We start from the raw sequence: 21,796 nt of genomic DNA, 5'->3' as shown, positions 1-21,796 counted from the left end.
AGTAATAAAGTTGCAGCAGAGAAATTAACACATTTGTTGTTTTTAATTTATAAGAAATGCAAAATATCCTAAAATACATTTTAGAATATCGAAGATGTAGGATAATTGAAAGTCTTTTTATCTTTGACAATCTGTCTTGATGCATCGTGTTAAAAGAAAAGAAAATACTTTATTTATAAAGACATTTACAAATCTAAAGACTTTTTTGTTTTTGCCTATTGTAAAAAAAAAAAAAATTAAAAATCTAAGATTTCTCGTTTTCTTCAGATTACCCTTAAAGATGAGCAAACCACAACATTGGTGTGATATATTAAGTCTGCTTAAATTTACTATGCCTGAAGAGTTTTTAAAAAATCAAAGTTCTTTGAGATTTAAATGGGAGGAAGTTGAATTTTGAGGCTCGTTTTTTCTTTGTTTTTGTAGTACTCGTTTCTACCACTGGAGGCGCTGAAGTACAGTAATAAGACCAGGCAGTAAAATCTCATGTTCTGATGCAAGTACCTCTAGAGTACTAGGTATATACTCGTGGTTCATATTTTAATTAACATCGATTGTATCCCATAAGTCCCAATTTAGTTTAAGCATACTTTAAGTACACTTTTATGAATTGTTATAACTGAAATATAGTATTTTTGATATTTTACTTAATTGTTAAAATCATACTTTTAAGCATGTCTAGCAAATTGCTTGCAGCATACTGTTATATACTGAATTATCTTAATACTTTTCTGTGAGCCAAGTATACTTCACTATGCTAAGTAAATAAAACCCATGAACAGTAAACTTTAAGTACATTGCCTCATTTTCAGTGTGAAATAAGCACACTGGAATAAAATACTTTTGCTAAGGGAATGCTTTGTTTTACTTAATGTGTCTCAGAGTCAAAGAATATTTTCTAGTGTTGGATATTTTATATTTTTATGTTGTCCCGTAGTACGGTTCCGTTGTAACGACTGGAATTTAATTTTCACAGTTCAGCATTTCAAAATGTAAAGTTTTACTGCAGTTTTCTAAAGACTAAAGTTGTTTATTTTTTTTTATCCCCGTTCCTTTATTATTTATTCATTTGTTCTACAAATTTATCTGTAAAATACATAAAATGCTGATCGGTGGATTGATTTAGTTTTCGAACGACGCTTAGTTTTCCGAGTCATCCTCAAACGCAGCACCACCTTTTCCAGGTGAGACTGACACGCCCCTCTTTCCTGGACCACAGGTGAGAGAAACTAAACGGGATCCTCCAGTTTGAAGGACGTCCGACTCAGAAATAAAAATCCTTTTTGAAGACAATTTAGATTTATTTTTATTATTTTAAATTCACAGATTGGATATTTTTTTAGATTTATTTTATTCACCTCAACGGAGGGATTTGAAACCGATCAGGAGGGTTAATGGTACGTTAATGATCACATGTTTTAGTTGCTGTTCATACCGGCTGAGTAGTTATTAAAATTATTGCCCTTGAATCTGTTTTGCCCTCATCACTGTCTGACAGGATCGATAGGATCAACTGGATCTGGATCTGCTGCTGTGAGTAACTGTTTGTGTTGTAAGTTAACTTTTCCAGGTTCCTGGATCCATAACGAAGCGTTTTCCTTTTATGTAACCTGATGGAGACCCGGAATTAACTGGTAACAGAATCTGGTACCCATGTGGTTCGGAAACAAACAGGTGGAGTCAAAAAAAGATCCTTTTTTTTAAACGTTTGTTTTGTTTCAAAGCATGGCAGCCAGGGGCGGCTCTTGTATAACTGGCGCCCTGGGTGGACAAGCCCCCCCAAAAGCACTTTGTTGTTTGTTTGTTTATTTGATTTCTTATTTCTGTTCTCTCAAGTTAGTCTTAGAAATAAAATGTAATAAATTGCATTTTTTTTGTTTTGAATCCACAGTGACTCATTTATAGACCTGATATCTATAAAAATAAAACTACTTTATTCTTTTCATTAAAACATGTGCTTATTAATGAGCAAGTTAAAAAAAATCTTTATAAATATTTATGTTTTTTAACAAAGTATTTGGGTATTTTTCACAAATTAAGGAGAAATTGGGCAGGAAACTGATGTGTGGATTGGTGTAACATCTGCTGTGATGATCTGTTGTGGTGTAGAGTCAGCTTAGCCAACAGGCAAATCTCTCAATTTACCGGCTGATTTATGGTCACAACCCTGGATTAAATAAAAGATGATGGACAGACTGGTGTATTTGTGGCCCAAAGTTACTCTGTGCTTCACAGTTACGTCCTTGTGGGGGAAAACCTTTGGGCACCACTGCTATAGAGGAAGCTAATTTTTATAATTATCTATATATGAAGGCCATATTTGTGGATTATAACAAAGACAGTTTGGTAAATTGAGAGATTTGGTTTCAAACTTGCACCCACATTACTGCAGATAAACTCCCAGTTCATCTTTTCCTCTCTCTAGAAGAGGCACTGTTATGTAAAGTCAACTTTTTGAGCTTTACATCACCTTATATTTTGTTATTACCACATCAAAAACAAACTTATGTTGCTTTGACTCTTCCATGCATGTTTGTGAAATCCTTTAATCTCCCATGGCAACCATCCAGGTGTGTCTAAAAGCTTGCTCTCACCAAGTGATGCCTATTTTCACTGCGGTCTCCAGTCGAGTTTCGCCTCACAGAGCAGCTCCTCAATGCCCCCCCCACTCAGCTCCTCCAGACTAGCGGCAGCAGCAATGAGCAAACATCTGGTGTCTGTTGAGCTCATCATATAAACTACTTCTCAGTCCAGTGTTCCTAAGAATGGTTGTAAACGGCATAATGGAGGAGCATGGCTGAGACGACATGCTGAAGGCGGAGTGTCGGAAAGAGCAGGAGTTTCTTAAAGAGACAGAGACCCAATTTCAAGATGTTAAATTGCAAACTCAAATTTCTTTCATTTTTAAATATACAGCATTTTTTATAACAACTCAGTTACTTGATTGTGCTAATAGAAAAACACAATACTGACCTTTTAAACAACACTCTGAGAGCAATAGGAATAATGACTAACTGGAATTTCTCATTAAGAACATGGAGCCATTTTGACATTCTGCACTGTTTGCCTTTAAAAAATGAGGTAATGCAATTATTTTACTCAGGAAGTTAAACAGAGCAATGTTTTACTGCCATCTGATCTTCAAGATTAGACATGAAACTCAGGCCTGGACTTGCCGTTTGGACCTGAAACACATTCTGATGATGCTTTAAATCACATTCTGCTCATTATAAACGCGCTGCAGGACCAGTGAGGGCGTTTCTCTGCTCCTCCTCTTGCTTCCAGCATAAAGCCACGTTGTTCGGTGTTCAGGAAATCATCCAAGACTGCACAACCATCTCCAAAAGCACAGGTAACATGTTCTATATAATAACTTCATCTTTTATTTGGCTTTGCAAGTTTTAATAATTGTTGCATAAAATGCCTTGAAGTTTTCACATTTTGTCACAAATTTCTGTGGGTTTTATTCAGATGTTTTTGTGTTTAAACTGCTGGTCAGTAATTGCTTGGTCTGTAATAATTACTAACGTTTCAATCAACAACTATTTAACAACATTTTCAATTCAGAAGACCATCTTTACACTAAATTATTGAATAAATAGACATTTGAGCTATATTTATTGTTTTTAAATCTGTTGTTTAGGTTATTCTGTTGTCAGATTGGGGCAAAGTGCTATTATGTGTTTCTGATCATTCATGCAACTTCTTTGGGAAAATACTTTAGAAATGACGGATAAGGACGTCTGTTTGCACAAACCTGTTTAGCACTGAGATGCTACTTTAGGCTTGAATAGCTTCGATGATATGCTAACTCCTTTTAGCACAACGTGAACCCAACAATAGTCTTTCCCGGCGTCCCATCAGATAATTGTTGAAGCAGAAATTAACCCCCAGTTAGCGAAGTACTACTTTACTACTTACTTTACTTTCACAACACCCTGAATTGTCCGCCAGCAGTGACAGCTTAGCAGACAATAAATCATCAAAGGTATTGCTTTGCTATATTTATGTGATTTTTATTTATTTATTTTCAAACACACAAGCTGGAAATTCGAAACTTTTTTTCCATTTAAGGATAAATCAGGAATGTTTGGTGGAATACTGAAGCGATCGCCCCGACCAGGACAAACCCGCAGGCCGTCTCAGGTCAACAACTTTTACTTTTCATTAAAACAAACAGTAAAAATTATATCACCTACATTTCTGTGTTCAGTAAAATGATGCTATGTTGCCATGTTTCATCCAGGATCTTCCGGATCTTTCAGCTCATGATAAAAACCACTCTGAAAGCACCAACATGAAGGTGAGTCTCATCCCATCGGATTTTGATTTTTGCTCTGAATTCAGCATTTTAAATAACTGCAACACAAATTTTAAGACTAAAACACAGCCAAATGGGAACCAGTCATTCCAGGAGAGGATTTGGACCAGTTCAATATACTATTTTTTTATGCTGAGGAGTTTAGTGAAATGCTAGGCTAACATTAGCATGTATTCACTCAGTTTTGATATGACTCATTGATACTTTGGCTCACAAAGTATTTCGTCATCGTTCCGGTTTATCGTGTTCGGACAAAATTTAAAGAAAAACTTCCCCTGCTTCAGAAACTTGCCACTTTGCTTTGAACATCATCACTTTTAATGAACAGTGTTTCAGCAGCTCTCTAAAAATCTCCCTCACACAGAAAGACATATGGGAATATTTGAACGCACTATACACAGCATTATACATCGTCATAAAGGGGAAGTGTAGATAATCAAAAAATGCCTTCACTTCCATTACTTGTATGTAAAATATAGCTAGATGAGAACATCACTGATTTCAGTTGTTTGCTGCTGTTTCCTCTGCTGTCCTCGACCATCTACAGTGTTTTTAATCATTATATAATCACCTAATCTCACCAATGTTAAGGTATGTGTACCAGGTATCCAGATATGTTTTGTTATCCGGCGCCTCTGAGCTTTTTGTTTTTGTTTTGGTGAGATCAAATGTGCCAGCATCAGCGATTTGGAAGAAGCGCTGAATCAGCACATCTCTGCCCATCTATCCGACTGCTGCAACAGTTGGAAAAAAAAAAGCCTCTGTTATTTTCACTGTAAAACATAGCAACCTAAACCAATGTTCTGGTTGTATTAACTCTTTTATGGTGTTTTTGTTCAAAGGAGTCAGCAGGGAAGGTGACAAAGTCTCCTAAATTCAACGGGATGAGAGCAGCGTCGAAGGTACTTATGTTCTCTTCTAGTGTTATTCAGAATAATGTAGGTTGGTTAATTATTTTAAAAATGTTCCTTTAGGAAGATTTGTCTGCACAAAGCGAGCTGTCGAAAAGCAACGACAGTCTTTCCAAGACCAAAGTACGAATTATTTCAAACTAAAGGTAGATTAATTTAAATGTTCAGGATGTGTTAAAAATCTAAATTTCTGTCTTCAGGAGCCAAGCGGGTTTGGTGCCATCTTTAAAAACCCTTTTGGAGCAAGAGCGCCATCTCAGGTGGGAGCTGTAACTATTAATGCATCTTGCTTCTGCAATATTATTCTTGATAATAAGTGATTCATATTTCTGTCCTGCCCTCAGGAGGATTTATCAGCAGCCAGTGAGGTTTCTGAAAGCAGTGAGAATCTCTCTGAGAACCACACAGAGGTGAAGTTTTTATCTGATAAATCCAGACTCAGACGCATCGGTCTGTATCGGTCATAAAGGCGAGTTGCTGAGCATTGATTTAGTTTTTTTTTTTTTTCAGGAAACAGGATTCTTTGGTGGCATGTTCAAGAAAAAAGTTGCAAGCTCCCAGTCTCAGGTAAATACAGTTGATAAGATGTGAAATTTTGTTCCAACTTTAGATCAGAGAAAACATTACTGACACGTTTCAGTTACCAAAAAATGCCAGAACTCTGATTTAAGAGAGATGCCACACCCAGCTAAACCAGTTACCAGACAGGAAACCAGTAGAGTTATTTGTTGATCTAGTGACCATTTAATCTGGTTACAGTGAATGTGCTTCCAATGCGTTCATCTGTTTTAAACTCCACTGCTTTTCTAGGATTGCAGCTGTCAACAGGATGTCAGAGTAACATCTGTGCATCGTTTTTAATGTTTCCCTTCCTACAGCATCTTGGTTGAAGCCATGAACAAACTGAATCCGTTCTGCTCTGCAGCTAAAGTAACTATCCTGATGGTGCATAAATGTGCTGGTGGCGTTTAGGGAAAATCAGGGCTGGGAAAGTGTTGCTGATGATGATCGATGCTAATCCTGAAAGTTTTGCATCATAAAGCTGCTGCCTCTTGCTACATATATCACCGTAGCTTGTTTTCTTTTTTAGTACTTGAATGTAAACACAAAGACAGGAAAAAACTTTTATAGAATAGAATAGAATTCAACTTTATTGTCATTGCACTGTCACAAGTACAAGCAACGAGATGTAGTTTGCATCTATCCAGAAGTGCTCTATGAGATATAAATATTTATTTACGGATGTGCAAGACTGTGTATGTATGGACTATAAGGGGTTATAGCAAGAGATATAGATATTGTGTATAAATATAAATATGGGAGCTATATGCACAGATTATACAGATTATACAAGAATGTTAGGGAATGGATTATATATGTATATAATATAATACAAGATAAATAATGGCAGATAAAATTTACAGGTTGTATGTGTGTGTGAAGAAAACAGTCCGTGATGTGTGTGTGTGTGTGTGTGTGTGTGTGTGTGTGTGTGTGTGTGTGTGTGTGTGTGTGTGTGTGTGTGTGTGTGTGCGTGTGTGTGTGTGTGAGGATAGTCCATGTGTTATTGTTATATGAGAGGATAGGGGAGTACAGTCCTTATAGTTTATGTTTTATGTCAGGAGGCGTTCAAAAGCGAGACAGCTGTGGGAAAGAAGCTGTTCCGGTGCCTGGTGGTTCTGGTCCGTAGGCTTCTGTAACGCCTCCCAGAGGGCAGGAGGGAAAAGAGTGTGTGTGCTGGGTGAGTGGAGTCCTTTGTGATTTTCCCGGCCCTTTTCAAACACCGCTTCCTGTAGATGTCCTTGATGGCAGGGAGCGGTGCCCCGGCGATATACTGGGCAGTTTTCAGCACCCTCTGCAGCGCCTGCCGGTCGGAGACAGAGCAGTTCCCGTACCAAGCTGTAATACAGTTGGTGAGGATGCTCTCAATGGTGCAGCGGTAGAAGTTCGTGAGGATCTCTGAGGACAGGTGGTTCTTCCTCAGGGTCCTCATGAAGAAGAGGCACTGATGCGCCTTCTTAATGAGTTTGGACCAAGTCAGGTCCTCGGAGATGTGGACTCCCAGGAACTTAAAGGTGTCCACACCCTCCACCACCGTCCCCTTAATGTGGATGGGTGGATGTGGGTCAGCATTCCTCCTGAAGTCCACGATAAACTCCTTGGTCTTCTCGGTGTTCAGCTGCAGGTTGTTTTTGTCGCACCACTCAGCCAGACGGTCTACCTCCTCCCTGTAAGCGGCCTCGTCATTATCTCTGATGAGGCCGATCAGACCGGTCTGCAGTCGTAGGTGACAGTTATGTAGGATAAGATGCTGTAATTTCTATGATGCCGCTGCTCATGATGCTGCCGTGCTTTGTGTATTTTCTGTGACAGAGTATTATGACAATTTTAATAAAAAATAAAATAAAATTAGGAGCATAGAGTGATAAAATTATGAGAATAAGTCATATTATGAGAACAAACTTGTACCAGAATAAAACTGTAACATTGCGAGAGAAAACATGAATGAAGTTGTAGTTTTGAGGATAAAATCGTAATAAAATAAAATCTTAATACTACAACTTTATCCTTTATTACTTTGACTCAAAATATTACCACTTGATGCTCCGTTCTAATTTTACTGAAATTTGATGTATTTTTTAAACATCAGATTTATGAAAATCTGATGTTTAAATGACCATAATTAGCAGCATGGTCATTCATGCTGCTGCTTAAATTCAGACACAATCTGTGTGACTCCAAAGCTCCCGGCATCCACAGAAGAAGAACGTTGACGTCAAACAGCAGCTCTCTGTTTACGGCAGTAACAATGGAGGAAGCCGTTTATGGATTCGCCTTCGAGGCGCGGCTCCACCTCAGAGCTGCTGCTCCTGGGAGGTGGAAGTTTCCAAGCTTCAGCCTCACAGAGCAACCCACACTCAGCTCCTTCAGACTAGCCAGCAGCAATTAGCAAGCATCTGGTGGAGCTGCGCATCTGCTGAGCTCATTATAGCTGCTTCTCAGTGAAATGCTGGTAGAAATGTTGTTAAAGGGTTAATAGAGGAGCCATGTTGTGATGACTTCCTGAAGGTGGAGTCTCAGAAAGAAAAGGATTTTTTAAAGAGACAGAGGCCCAATTTCAAGGCATTAAAATACAAAGTCATATTTGAAAGATATAGCATTTTTATAACAACTGAAAGTAAAATAGTTACTTGATTGTGCTATAAAATGGCAAAATGTTCCTGCAAAATACAAAATACTGGCCCTTTAAAAAGGACTATATTATCTACTTACTATGTATATTCTATAGTAAGTACGTAGAAAAAGACTTTACGCCACAACTCTTCAAATAGGAAATATAACGTTTGATTTTATGTTCACTTTAGATCAGTAGAAAGTCTGCGATCAATTTCTCTGCAGCTGAGAGAAATTAAATGTTTCTTCCTATTAAAAACAACAAAAAATATCAAATTAAATGAGGAATCACCAGCTTAAATGGAAGCTATGGCAGCATTTCAGTCAAACGCAGTGAAAAAAAACAACAAATGTCTTTTTGTCCTCTGCTCAGAAGGACACTGAGGACACGCAGACCTCTGCGGAGAACGGGAAGCAGTCGCAAAACAAGGCGGATCTGGTGAGCCTATTTTTTCCTTCGGTCACAACTAATCGATGACCACAAACAGGCATGTGGAGCCGATCAACTTCTTACAAAAATACCCTCCAAACTGAAGCTCCTCCTCCACACTTCCTACTGCGTCACTCTTGTTTCGCTCCTGACGGCTATTAAATCTTCACCTCCTGTTCTGGGACACTAAGTCATTCACTCTGTGTTTTTGTCCTTGGCAGGTCAAGAGTAATTTGATCCAGGCAGAAGGGAAGGAAAAGGGTGAAACTCCTCCAGTCCTACGCAGACCGAGAGCAGAGGTTTGTTTGCAGCCGCAAATATTTACAAGTGGTTCTTATGAAAAACATTCTCGGTTCTGCTTTAAATCTGTGCTGGGACTCCAGGCGATGAAGACGACATCCATGCATGAGATGGAAAAACCAAAACCAGAGGAGAAGGTGCTTTTTGTTTCCTATCTAAACTTGTGCATTGCTCTTTTTTAAATAATGTAACAGTTTTATTTTTCTGTGCAGAAGGAAAAACTCCCTAGAGAGAAGAAAGGAAAACCTTCAGACCCTCCCGTTGTTCCACCCAGACCATCAGAGGAGGTGGGAAATCTGCTCTTACTTTAGTTATATTTTTATTTTTTATGTGCCATCTGTTCAAACAGCTTATCTCAGTTTAAGAAAGCTGCTGTGGTTACATTTCAGGAAATGAGCAAAACTGTCAGACATCGCAAGAAAGACAAGCAAGAGGTTTGTACAGAACGTAAAAATGTCTGATTATTTCTCTCTTTGGTTTCATTAAAGTTTCATTCTGACTAGTCAAAATAAAATCAAGCTGCTTTTTATGTTTACCTAACATTCTGTAGGCATTTAACCTCATACAAAAGCCTTTAGGTAAACTTTACGATGAGGCTCCCCTTATAGAGGCATAATAAATAGTTCATAGATATGTTATTAAATTATCTCTGAACACTTTATAAAGCAATAACTGTTTATTATGCATTAATTAAGGCCGGGGGAAAGACAAAATCTACTAGTTTCTTGCCAAATACTGAGCCAAATCTGTTCATCTATATATTTTATCTAGTTATCTAAACATTTCAGACTATGTTATAAGCACAGTAAGCATTGGTAAACAAGTTTTAGCATATTGTCTCCTTCTCATCCTTAATTAACGGATAATAGTTATTAATAATTTATGAAGTGCTTATATTACATGAATAAACACTTTTTCATCTGTATTATTTTGGGGCTTTTTCATTGACTTGAAGATGGCTAACCTGTAGTTATAGATGTCTAGATATTAAAAGAAACTTTGCTCTACGACAATATTCTAACTTTCCAGTGAAGTTCTTCTGCCCTGCAATCTTTGAATGCCTTCCAGCTCAAACACACCTAAATCAAAAAAGCTAAATTACCTTCTCTGCATATTAACTATTTATTTACTCAGGCTGGAAGAGAGAACAAGATTTTCAGCAGATAATAGGAAGGCTGAACACGATGCAGCAGAGTAGCTAATTTTCTCCATATGAACTTTTAACCACATGAAATAAGATGGATAAGGAAATATCTGGAGCTTTTTGGCAAATACATAAACTCCAATAGCTACATAATCACTCTGTTCAATATGAGATGCTAAAGACTGTTTAAATGGATAATGTCAAATTATTTTAGTTGTTTTTAAATCTGCAAAGTCACGTTTTACAGTGATTGCTGTATTTCATACCTGCAGCTTGTTACACCCGCTTCTAAAATAGATTTTTATCAACATTTCATGGCAGAAAGGTTAGAAAAAAATACTTTAATATCTTCTAAATTAATGCAGACATTAAATATCAAATTAATGCAGGGCAAAAATTGGAGTTGGCTACTGTTGGTGTAGGGAGGTGAAAACTTTAGAGAGAGCACAAATCTGATACAAAACTGATCAGGTGCGTCTAATTGTTTTGGTTTTATGTGCGGAAAGAAACTAAATGTCTGCTGAAGCTCCACTGATGAGACCATATTTCAGGAAGAGATGTAGTTTTTTTCAAATGTAAAAATTGTTTCCAGATTTTTTTTAAATGAACTAAATATTTTATTTTATTTTATAAATTTACAGCAGAGCCAATCAGGACAAGAGGCCACTGGTTTGACCAAAGACAAACCAGTGAGTAAATCATCAGTTTCGGTTTGAACCTTGTTGCCCAAACAAACAAAATAATCCAAGACTTTTATAGACTGTATAAAATATATTTTTCTTCTGCAGTGTTCATGCTGTCACTGTATAAAATGAATATGTCGAGTATTTGCCGTTGCCGTTCGGTTATGATCCAACTTTTCCAGCTCCTGCTTCCTTATCGCCTGCGTCATGCCAAACCCATGCAAGATACATGTGACTCCCTCAGGCTGTTGTCAGAGGGAGTTCCTGCAAGCTCATTGTTACACTGCAAAAACAAAATCTAACAGAGGATTATTGTCTAATTTCTAGTGCAAATGTCTTAGGGCACTTGGAATAAGAAAAAATTAACTTACAAGTAACATTTTAGCAAGAAATCGGAGCTTGTTTTGAGTAAATAATTCCTTATATTGAATTTTAAAAAGACGCTAGTTCCACTAGCAGATTTTTTCACTTACAAGATATTTTACCACGTTATAAGTGAAATAATCTGCAATAACTAGTGTTTTCACATCACTATTGAGGAATTATTGACTAAATGAAGCTCCTATATTTTGCTGAAAAGTTACTCACAAGTTAATTTTGTTTTATTTCCAGTGTACTAAAATGTTTGCAATAAAAACAAGACAAAATACTTGGTAACATTTTGTGGGGAGATTTATCTGTTCATATTAAGTTGCTTGTGTTAAAACTTTGGACTCTTTGATTTTGATTTTTCAAGCATGAACATGTGAGTTTTCAGCTGATTTTTAAAGGATATAATATGGATTTTATAACTGGGAAATCTGAGTCAAAAGCAGAAAGTAGGACAGGACATTTGAAGGAATAAACAGGCGCATAATTGCATGTGGATGATGTTTCCTGATGAGTTTACAGTCCAAACTAAAAAAACTGGAGCATGTTTGACTCAGATAGCAATTGTTCATTCAAGGATAAACAGCAGCAGTTTCAGTGAAATGTAGTTTTTCAGGTTTCTTGTGTGACTTAGATCAATGTATAATGGCAGTGCATGTTTCTTTTTTTATTATTAATCTGGTAGAAACAAAATGTTTGAATAGCTGGTACACATATCTTTATCTGAAATTAAAATTAGTTTAAAGTAAATCATTTGTGAGGGGGTAAATACGTTTTCACTGTGCTGTATCTACCAGCAGGAAGTCACTTTAAACATTTTTATGACCAATTATTGCCATAACTAACCATACATATTTTCCTACTACTGCAAAACCTTTCAAAATTATGCATTAGTTTGGGGCTATCAAGGTCTGACACACCTGTATCTGCATTTGAGATTCTTATTTAGAAAATAGAAAGTAATTAGTCCTTAAATTTAGTAGTAAAGCTAACAACTCTGTGTTATGAAATAATCTTCTGCCACTTTTACAGTTTGTATGGAAGGATTTTAGTTATTTTTATAGAAATAATCAAAGGGAGAGAAGGAAAGCACTGCTAGCTTAGCGCCGCTAGCTAACTGTTGCTAGCTTTAGTATCTAGCATCTGCTTTAAAGCTTCTTGAACTAAAGCAGTGGCATACAGATTTTTTTATCAGTCATTTAATCATGTCTACCTTAAAATGTAATATACTTTTGACTAATTAATCCAAAACTGAATATGTAAATACAGTTTGAGAACATTTTCTTTGGCATTTGAACCATCTTTCTCTCATAAGCATAGGCTAGCTAGCTAGCCTTGTTCTCAGGAACTCTGTATTTTGTATTGCCTCATGTTTTGTAATGTTAATGCTTATTTTAGGCTGGGTCTTATGATGAAGTCAGAATTCTGAGATTAAAGTCAGAAAGTCAGAATTCTGAGATTAAAGTCAGAATTCTGAGATTAAAGTCAGAATTCTGAGATTAAAGTCAGAATTCTGAGATGAAAGTCAGAATTCTGACTTTCATCTCAGAATTCTTTTTTTTTTCTCGGTGGCCCTAATCCTTTTCCGTAGAAAAAGCCAAAAGTCAGACATTAAAAATCATGCTTTTGTCTTTTTAATTGTCAGGGAGCGTCTGATGATGAAGGGCTGAAGGATGAAGATGAGTCATCGTCTAAAGAGGAAATTAAAAATGATGACAAGGAAAAACCAGAAAAGGTCTGTTTTGGTTTTTGACCTTTTTTGCTGCTTATGAGCAAATGTTAATTTGACTAATAACTAAAAATAGAGCGTTTCTGTATTTCCATTAAAAATAAAATCTAAACTTTTTTTTTTTTCTTCTAACCCAAATTCAAGAAGCCAAAACACAATCCTTTCATGCCTCGGCCTCAGGTAAATATCAAAATGTGACTTGTATAACTTGGTCTCACAAATTCTCCCATCTAAAAATTATTTTAAAAACAATAAGGTGGAGATGATTTTTGTTTTCTGTTCGGAGAGTTTTTAGAAAACATTTTTCTGTAAATTTGACATAATGGCAAAAGTATCGTTATGGTTCTTTTTTATTTTTTTTATTTTATTTTTTATATTATTTATCACTTAATTTTACAAACACCTAATATGCATCTGTTATAGCCAAATGTTTTATTTTGTGGCTAATTATTTATTTTTTTTGTCAGGCTGCATCTGATGATGAGGGACTAAAAGACGAAGAAGAGTCTTCAATTAAAGAGGAAATTAAAAAAGATGGGGACAAGGAGAATATGGACAAGGTTTGGTGTAAAATATTAATTTAACCCTAAAAGCTGCAAAAGGAACTTTGTGTTTTAATTTTATAGACATGGCCTGATCCTGTTTTTGTTTGTTTTTAGCCCAAAGTCAATAAACCAAAGAAGAACAATCCTTTCATGCCTCAGATCAAGGTAGGAAAAAAAATTGGGAGTTATTCAAACCTGTTTGTGTCCATATTCAAAAGTTTCATACATTTCTGATTAAAAATGATCCACTTTAGTTTTTATTATTATTACTGGAGAGTCTATATTACCAAGGCCTTTCTGCACAACTCTAGGTAACTGTACCTTAGTAAGCTGACTCATCATCATGGCTTCCTTTCAGCTTCTTTGACTAGTCCGTGCCTTAATTTGATCGAAAATAAAAATAGGACACAACATTGCAACATGTAGATTTCACTGCAGCTTTCGTTTCGTGCCTTATTAGCTGTACATCTTGAGGTCTGAGGGAACATTTCTCAGTTAGATGTTTGAGATAATCTATTTGCACCGATGCATCCGTAGGACGTAGTTCTGATGAAACTGGGTGATATGTTTAGTTTAAAACTACAGACAACAGTTATGCTTCAGTTTCAGCTGCATTTATAACTCAGACTCAAGAAAAAGTTCACAGAAGTTTGCAGTTGAATATTAAAACCAAACAAAGAAGTAATTAAATTTATAATAACTAGCATTTGTTTATGAAAAATGTGTTTTAGGTTTCCAGTAGGTGGCGTGACATGTTTTTGAGGAGTTTTCATGTCATCTTTCCAGTAGATTGTCTGGTTTAAGGTTTCCAGTGGCTTGAATGTCATGAATCCAGTATGTTTCTGCCAATAAAGTTTACATATTTATTAAGGTTTATATCGGTTTTTCTGTCAGTTCAGTTCTTTGCAGTTTGTGCTTGCAAGATTTCTTTTACATTTTTCACATCAGGTTTCAGTTCTTTGCATGTTTCAGGTGTCCCTTGGTTACGTGTAATTTGCACAATTAACAATTCCAGTAGTTTGCTACTTTAATTGTTTTCCAGTAGTTTGCTACTGGAAAACAATTTTCAAGTTTTTTCTGCATGTCTGCATGTATGTTTATGACTGTAATTCTTGGTAATACCGCAGGTGAGACGCTGTAAAATTGAGTAAAAACAAACAAACAAACAAACAAAAAGCACTAATCACAGTGCAACCTGTTTGATTCTTAAAATATTCTGAACTGTTTCTGTACAAGAAGTAACTGCTGCCGACTGAAACCACTATGTGGCCTATTCCAAAAGTATTTATGAGATCTCATGACTGTAAAGATGGTGATGTGACGCCTGGAGCATTTTTATACAATCATAAATTCAAAGGTTATGATTGTATAAAAACTTTGAAACTTGCTGCATTGTTTGGCCTAGTTTTAATTTAGTTGTTGATGTAAACTCTTTCGTTGTCAGGTTATTTAGGTGAGGTTAGTCCAGCACACTGTGGACGATTCACTGCAACCTGTCTGCACAGTCTGAAAACCTTTAGCTGACCATAAATCTAAACTTTGTACTTCAAAATCAGCATCACGACGGACATGATTTTCTGTTTGTTTTGTTTGTTTTCAGGCCAAAGTCATTCAGAAGAACAGACCAGGCGGAGCTGCAGCAGAGGTGGAAAATATTTCCTTTATAAAATAAAGTTTTCAGTGTATCTTTTGTTTGTTGCTCTTTTTCCTCTCTGTTGCATGAAACCTACATTTGAAGTACATGATATGTTTGGTTTCAGTCTTACTCTTTGTGTTTCAGTCACTTGACTCCCACCCTCCTCCACCCTGAAAACAACCTCCTATTCTCCCATCACACACTTCGCCTCCAGAGTAAACGCTCAGTTCCCAACAGAGACTATTGTTGTCAATGTTTTTCTTTTTTTTTGCTCCTCTGCCACTGCTGACATGAAACCCAGCCCACACGTCATACGTGTTTGTGCGTGCCCATGAACATGAGAAGATGAGAAGATTAGGCTCAAATGTGCCCAGACTTGTTTCTCCACTTCTTGTTTTCAGCGGCTTCATGGAAGCTTTTGGTCCTTTTTTTACTTCTGCAAACGGCCTAAAGCAGTCTCCAGAGTTAAAATTGTTGTAACTCAAACTTCCTCCCTTTTCTCTGAGCAGAAATAGCGAAACCAAGAAGCCATGACTTCTCACATGCTGGTTTTTAAATTTACAAATGTCTACTTAGTATACGCCTGTCACTGTTCTTCTGTGCAGAACTGTTTGTAAAGTTACGCTTATTCCCGTGTTTTAATTTGTTTGTGTCTTGTTTTCTCAGAATGAAGAAACCCAAAGGTCTTTATTTGACAGGCTGGAGGATTTCCGTATGGAGCCCTCAAGGCCAGATGAAGGCCAGGTTGGTTTCTAAATATGTTGACGATTCTGGGTCTGTTTGCCCCTTTTCCAGTTTCTTCCCAACAATGCATAATTTTAATATCTGTAAACAAACCTGTTAGCCATTCCTACACTTGTAATTAGTTATTGTATATTGATTTATATCTATTTGCAGTCAACTGTTTAAAGAATTATGACAATTGAAGTTTCAAGAGATTCTGAAATCTTTGTTATATTGGTGTAATTTTTGATTTTACTGAACATTTTGTGGTTGCAAGGAGGAACTGTGGTTAGCACTGTTGCCTTGAAGCAAGAAGGATTGAATCCCACCTGGGCTCTTTCTGCATAGTGTATTTATGTTCCCTCCATGTATGTGTGGTGAGTCAATGAGTCAATGAAAAAAGAGGAATTCTACAACCGCTAAAATCTGACGCTACTCCATTTTTGTTTGCTTTTTGTGAATATGAAAGGTGCGCTCAGTGTCTTCAGACCAACTGTCTGTTTTTTGACCAGCTTTACAAGTCAACAATAGCAACAAGTATGTAAATAAAAATCTGTCTCTTTTAGGATGTGGAGGATCTCATGGACTGGTGGAACAATGTTGAATGTAAGTCTTTTTTCTATTTGTTTTAAAATTTTTCTCTGAAAATATGAGGAAAAGTGTTTTTAATATCCTAGTGTTTTCATTTAAGTATTTAACTCACTTGAGTAAAATCAAAATACTTCCAGTTGTCCTCACCAATGTCCATTTTTAGAAAAAAGACTATTTCCTGCTTCAACAAACCAAAATCTTTTAATAAACCTGCAATAAAACCGTCATGGGTCACTGGAAACGTCGGGAACAAACGCTGACCTTGCTAATGTTCACCCAGTCCACTGGGAGCTACAGTTTATGGTTGTCATAGCAGCACATGGGTGTACCGCAATGCCAACATACTGTTGTCTTTGTGCTACCCATGAAGTGATTCATAAAATTACTCTTCATTGCTTTTTTTTTTTCATAGCATGGGAGGACACGCCTCAAGATGACAACATGACAAAAAAGGAAGAGGTCAAGTAAGCTGAAGCAGAAATGGACGTCAATTAAACCTTTTGAGTGACGCTTTGCAAATATTGTTCACTTATTATCTATAATCATGCTGATAAACTGTATTATAAACTGCTCCTGAATTTATTTACAGTCTGGAAGTTAATCACTTCTGTAGTTTCTACAAAACTTAAAAATCTGTCTTAATATGTTTTAAAAAATACTCTAGTCTTCATAGAACATCAGACCCACTCTGGCTCGCTGTATTTATTCTAACAAGAGAAACATCAAGTTGGTGGTTAACATCAAGTCGTGCAGCTTTCGCCCCTACACATTAAATAAATAGAATAAATAACCCGTAACTAACTACAGAGCAACAGTTAACAGAAACAGCTAACAGTTGTAAAATGAAAAAGATGAAATTTACAACATTCATTTTAAGTTAAATGAAATAAAGCAAAATTAAAAATACAAATGCTAAAATATTATAGTAGTTTAGAAAACACCGAGCCGATCCCGTTACATACCATAGTTACAAACTGCAACAGAAAAAGGGGGAGGAGCTGGCAGTTACTGGTTGCTATGGTAACCACCAACTGCCAAGAGCAGCAGAACTTAACATGTAGCAGTAAAAATCAGGAGAGAATGACTTTCTGACTAAACAAAAAGAATATGAAGAATAAGTAAACAGTAGACAAAATAAGGATAAGTAAACAATAAGTAAAGAGATTTTGACAAAGTTCTCATCTATAATAGAAAAAAATACTCATAGAAATTAGATGAAAGTGCTATTAGTTGGTTGTCACGTTTTTAGTCATCATCTTTTTCTTTTGTCAGGGCCTTCGCTGTAACTGCAGATAAGGTCCAGAAGGGAATCCGAGTTTTCAACAAGCTGTTCTCCGAGCGAGCCGAGAGCCTCTGGCAGCACGTCATCGACCTCAACACCATCGCCGACGGCCTGGACAAATTCAACAAGAAGACAAAGATCGCACAGATCACCGGCGGCTCCACCAGCGCCATCGGCGGCGTCACCACCATCACTGGCCTCGCCCTGGCTCCGTTCACCATGGGAACCTCCCTGATTGTCACAGCCGTCGGTTTAGGTGTCGCCACGGCCGGTGGGTTGACTTCGGCCGGGGCCGGCATCTCCAACCAGGTCAACAACTCTTTGGACCGCAAGAAGGTGGAGAAGATTGTCAAGGACTACCAGGAGAAGATCGGCGACCTCAATAAGTGCCTGAAGTTCATCAAGCAGGGAATAGAGAACCTGCGCAAGTTCGACCTGATCAAGATGAAGAAAAGTGCGTACAACCAGGACTTCCCCGCGCTCACCAGTCAGTTCTACGAGGACGGCGCCATGGCGGGGAAGGCCATCCTCATCAACGCCAACGAGATCATGCGTGTGGTGCAGATCGCCAACGTGGCGGGCAGCACGGCCGCCAGGGCGGTCCAGATCGCCAGCATGGCCACTGGGGTCCTCACGGGGCTCTTTGTCGGTATGGACATCTACTTCGTAGCTGAAGACTCTAAGGAGCTGAAGAAAGGGGCAAAATCAGAGTTTGCAGCCAAAATCAGGGAGGTGACCACACAGCTGCACGACGGGCTGGTGGAGCTGAACACCATCTGGGAGGAGCTGCACAGCACCACACCAGAAGGCAACGCAGGCGGCAAAGAGGGCGAGAGCAAAAGAGACAAGTGAGAAACATGATGAGAGTTCAGATGAGGATGAGATCGACCGGATTTTAAAAAGCTATAAAAAAGGACCTTGAGAACCGGGAATATGTCTGACTCCAACAGGCTATTATGGGATGCTGCTTATAAATGTTACAGTAAGAAATTAACAACAATATTTTTGGTTTATTGAGCCTGTCATAGAGGAAAAAAAATCAGGGATTCATTTTTCAAAGTCATATTTTGTCAATGTTATTCTACATTTAAATAATATAGTTACAAACTAAATATTGAATTAGGCTAAACACTTAGTTTACAAATCAGATGCCAATTAAATACTTAGTTATCCAAACTGACAAAGTATTTAGCTTGCTACTTAAATATTTAGTTAGTACTCTAGCCTGATCTGCTAACTAAATATTCAAGTTGCTAGCTAAGTGTTTTAGTTAGCAGGCTAACTAAATGGTAGCCTGCAAGATAAATATTTTTTTAGCAGGTCAGGCTAGGATGCTAGCTAAATATTTAGGTAGAAAGCTAAATACTTAGTTTGGAAATATCTCTCTACCTAAATATTTAGCTGGCACGTTAGCCTGGTTTCTAAAAGATTATTTAGCTTGCTGACTAAATATTTTGGTCCAAGCTAAATATTTTGTTTGAAAAATAAATATTTAGTTTAGAAATTAAAAGTTTAGTTTGGAAAATAAATATTCATTTTGGTCCTAAATATTTAGCTTGTGAATTAAATATTTTGTTTGGAACTCTGAGATTTATAAATGTATGAATAATATGGTGAAAACGTGACTTTGAAAAATGAACAAAATTTTTTTTCTGTATGACAGACTAAATAAGCCGAAATATTGCTGTTAATTTTTGTACTGTCTAACTTTATAATCCGCTCCCCACAGCAGACTGCGTTAAATGTTAAAGTTTTAACAGGACTCTTTAAACGTTACACATTCTGAACTTATTTAAAACTTCCTGGCTGCTGTTTCCTCTCCAGTCTCATTGAGGAGACTTTCAAATTGAATCGTTCTAATCAAAACACCACATCAGTAGGAAACCAACCTTAAACTGCGGTTCATAGAGAAAATCTGGAAGGTGTGCCATTGTGTGACGCGTCTTATTTCAGAAGTGAGATTTGAAGATTTAATTGATTCGATAGTGTTATTTTTACAGACCTTTTTTTTAAATAGGGTCACCTCAATTTGGGATTTCTACGTTACATTATGATGGGTGCCTTTTTTTCAATGATGCCTTAAAACGGTGGCTGCAGTCACTGGGTGTAATTTTTAAACTATCAGTAGTGAAATTTTGTTTTATAGAAACTAGTGGATATGAATCTGGGTGATGAGAAATTGTTTCAGGCTTGAATAACCCTAACCCTAGCTAAATAGTTTGAATAATCTTAAACATTTTACTGGGTTTTGCAACATTTAAATCTGCCTCCTTATTTGATCAGTTTTAAGTTACATTTTAGGGTCAAAACTGTTAACAGATGAGGTCACATGTTTCTTTGTCGACAAATTCAAGATGAAGAAGTCAAAAACATAACTACAGATTATTCTTTATTTTAACGCACTTTGTTAAAATGTGAATCAGAGTTTAGAGTTTTTACATCATTTATTTAGTTTAGTTCATGTTCTTAGCCACTTCTTGTTCTCTGTTGTCATTTGACAAGGATAAATCTATGAACGTTGTTTTTTATCTCAGCAAAAAGTTATTAATCCAGACTTTTTAATGAAATATTAGCTGGTAAATCTCACCCTGAATGATTATGAATGTTGCTGGTTTCCATCACTAAATTCAAGCCTGTGAGTTTTTAAAATATAAATCAGCGTTATTGAATTGTTTAATATCAATTAACTGGTACATTTGAACTAAGTTAATTTAAACCAAACAGACAATTGTATATCCACTACGTGAGGTATGCAAATTATGATATTTCCCTCTAATTGTACTGTTGCTTTAAAGTTAAATGTCTTCTTTAGTTCTGGTGTCATCTGCTCTGTTGCCTGTTGGAAGCAAATGTTTATTTATTGGTCTTCTTTGTTCTGTAAAGGCTGGACTAGAAATACTTCTACGTGCAATAAACTGTCCATGTGAGTTTAAATACATTTTTATTATAAAACTAACAACTAGTGGCGCCACGTCTGTACATTTCGCAGGTTTTGCTATTGAACAAGCACTTTGATGCCTCATTTAGTTTAATTCAGCCAAAAAAAGTATATTGTTTTTTTTAAGTAAAATAAAATAAAAATAAATAAATTCATTGTATAAATAAATCCATAATCTCTGATCCCAAATTAGCTGCCTTATAGTCTGTTTTATAAAGATCTTTGCGAGGGAAGAAGTGCATACAAAGTCCAAGATTTTTTAATTATTTACAGGAATTACAGCCCATGCATATATTTTAATTTATGCAGTGGTACAAGCTAAACATATTTTCATTTGGAACCTCCCCTACCAACATGTCAACACCAGATGCTTCATCAATCTTAAGCTACTTTACGGTGTGTAGCGTACCTGCTACCATTAGCATCATTAGCTTACATCACACCATTATGACTGTTGATTTTAATTTTACAGGAGTAGCAAACAATAAGAATAATAATATGAATTTTTAATGCATCCTTCACTGTAGACTATAGGTCTTCCATCAGTGTTTTTTTTTAAATCTGTTGAACAAATTTTCCTTTTTCCTGCTGAGTGTTTTTGAAACCTGTATTCAACTTTCGTCCAACAGGATGATGATTCCAAACAGTCACTAAATTGAACTTGGTGTCACATTATGAGGTCTCTTTGGTATTTGGCTGAAGGGTATTCAGACAAATACCAGTGTGTTTTTTTCTATTGCACACTGTAGACAGTTACTAAAATGACTTGGTAAACCAAAATTATGACATTTATGCCATTGTCATAATTACATACAAAACTTCTCGCAGCAACTATATGCTACTCAGATGAAGCTACACTTTAACGTTTTTAGTATATTGTGTTTGAATACAACATATTTGGCCTTCTAATCCTCTTTTTATCTTGGTATTGAAATAAACTAAATTTACAAACTTTCACTGCATGTTTTTAATGAACTTTGTTGGACTCAACATGTGACAACACATGTGTAGAGGAGCTGAAAT

At 36.5% G+C, this 21,796-nt stretch overlaps 1 protein-coding gene across 6 annotated transcripts; it reads left to right on the top strand.

Annotated features, from left to right (window-relative positions):
• The first annotated feature begins 1,225 nt into the window (after window positions 1–1,225).
• On the top strand, window positions 1,226–19,370 carry LOC106700164 (microtubule-associated protein futsch-like). 6 transcript variants are annotated; one of them, XM_023336096.1, is made up of 25 exons: window positions 1,226–1,394; window positions 1,496–1,530; window positions 3,283–3,349; window positions 4,072–4,143; window positions 4,244–4,300; window positions 5,161–5,220; window positions 5,293–5,352; window positions 5,430–5,489; window positions 5,574–5,639; window positions 5,740–5,796; window positions 8,777–8,842; window positions 9,055–9,132; window positions 9,217–9,270; window positions 9,346–9,420; window positions 9,523–9,567; window positions 10,919–10,966; window positions 12,975–13,064; window positions 13,203–13,238; window positions 13,526–13,618; window positions 13,718–13,768; window positions 15,204–15,248; window positions 15,906–15,983; window positions 16,529–16,568; window positions 16,966–17,017; window positions 17,826–19,370. In XM_023336096.1, exons 4-25 carry the CDS (start codon window positions 4,084–4,086, stop codon window positions 18,685–18,687), a joined length of 2,133 nt encoding a protein of 710 aa, XP_023191864.1. In that variant the 5' UTR covers window positions 1,226–1,394; window positions 1,496–1,530; window positions 3,283–3,349; window positions 4,072–4,083; the 3' UTR covers window positions 18,688–19,370. The 6 variants fall into 6 exon arrangements, with proteins under 6 accessions (XP_023191864.1, XP_023191865.1, XP_023191861.1 ...); XM_023336097.1 differs by having other exon boundaries at window positions 3,242–3,349; window positions 8,780–8,842; XM_023336093.1 differs by having other exon boundaries at window positions 3,242–3,349.
• Window positions 19,371–21,796: the final 2,426 nt, after the last annotated feature.

This window comes from Xiphophorus maculatus, chromosome 6 (assembly GCF_002775205.1).
Source record: "Xiphophorus maculatus strain JP 163 A chromosome 6, X_maculatus-5.0-male, whole genome shotgun sequence".
Classification (NCBI taxonomy): domain Eukaryota; kingdom Metazoa; phylum Chordata; class Actinopteri; order Cyprinodontiformes; family Poeciliidae; genus Xiphophorus; species Xiphophorus maculatus.
Note: the sequence above shows the minus strand (reverse complement) of the source record. Positions and strands in the feature narration are given on the sequence as shown.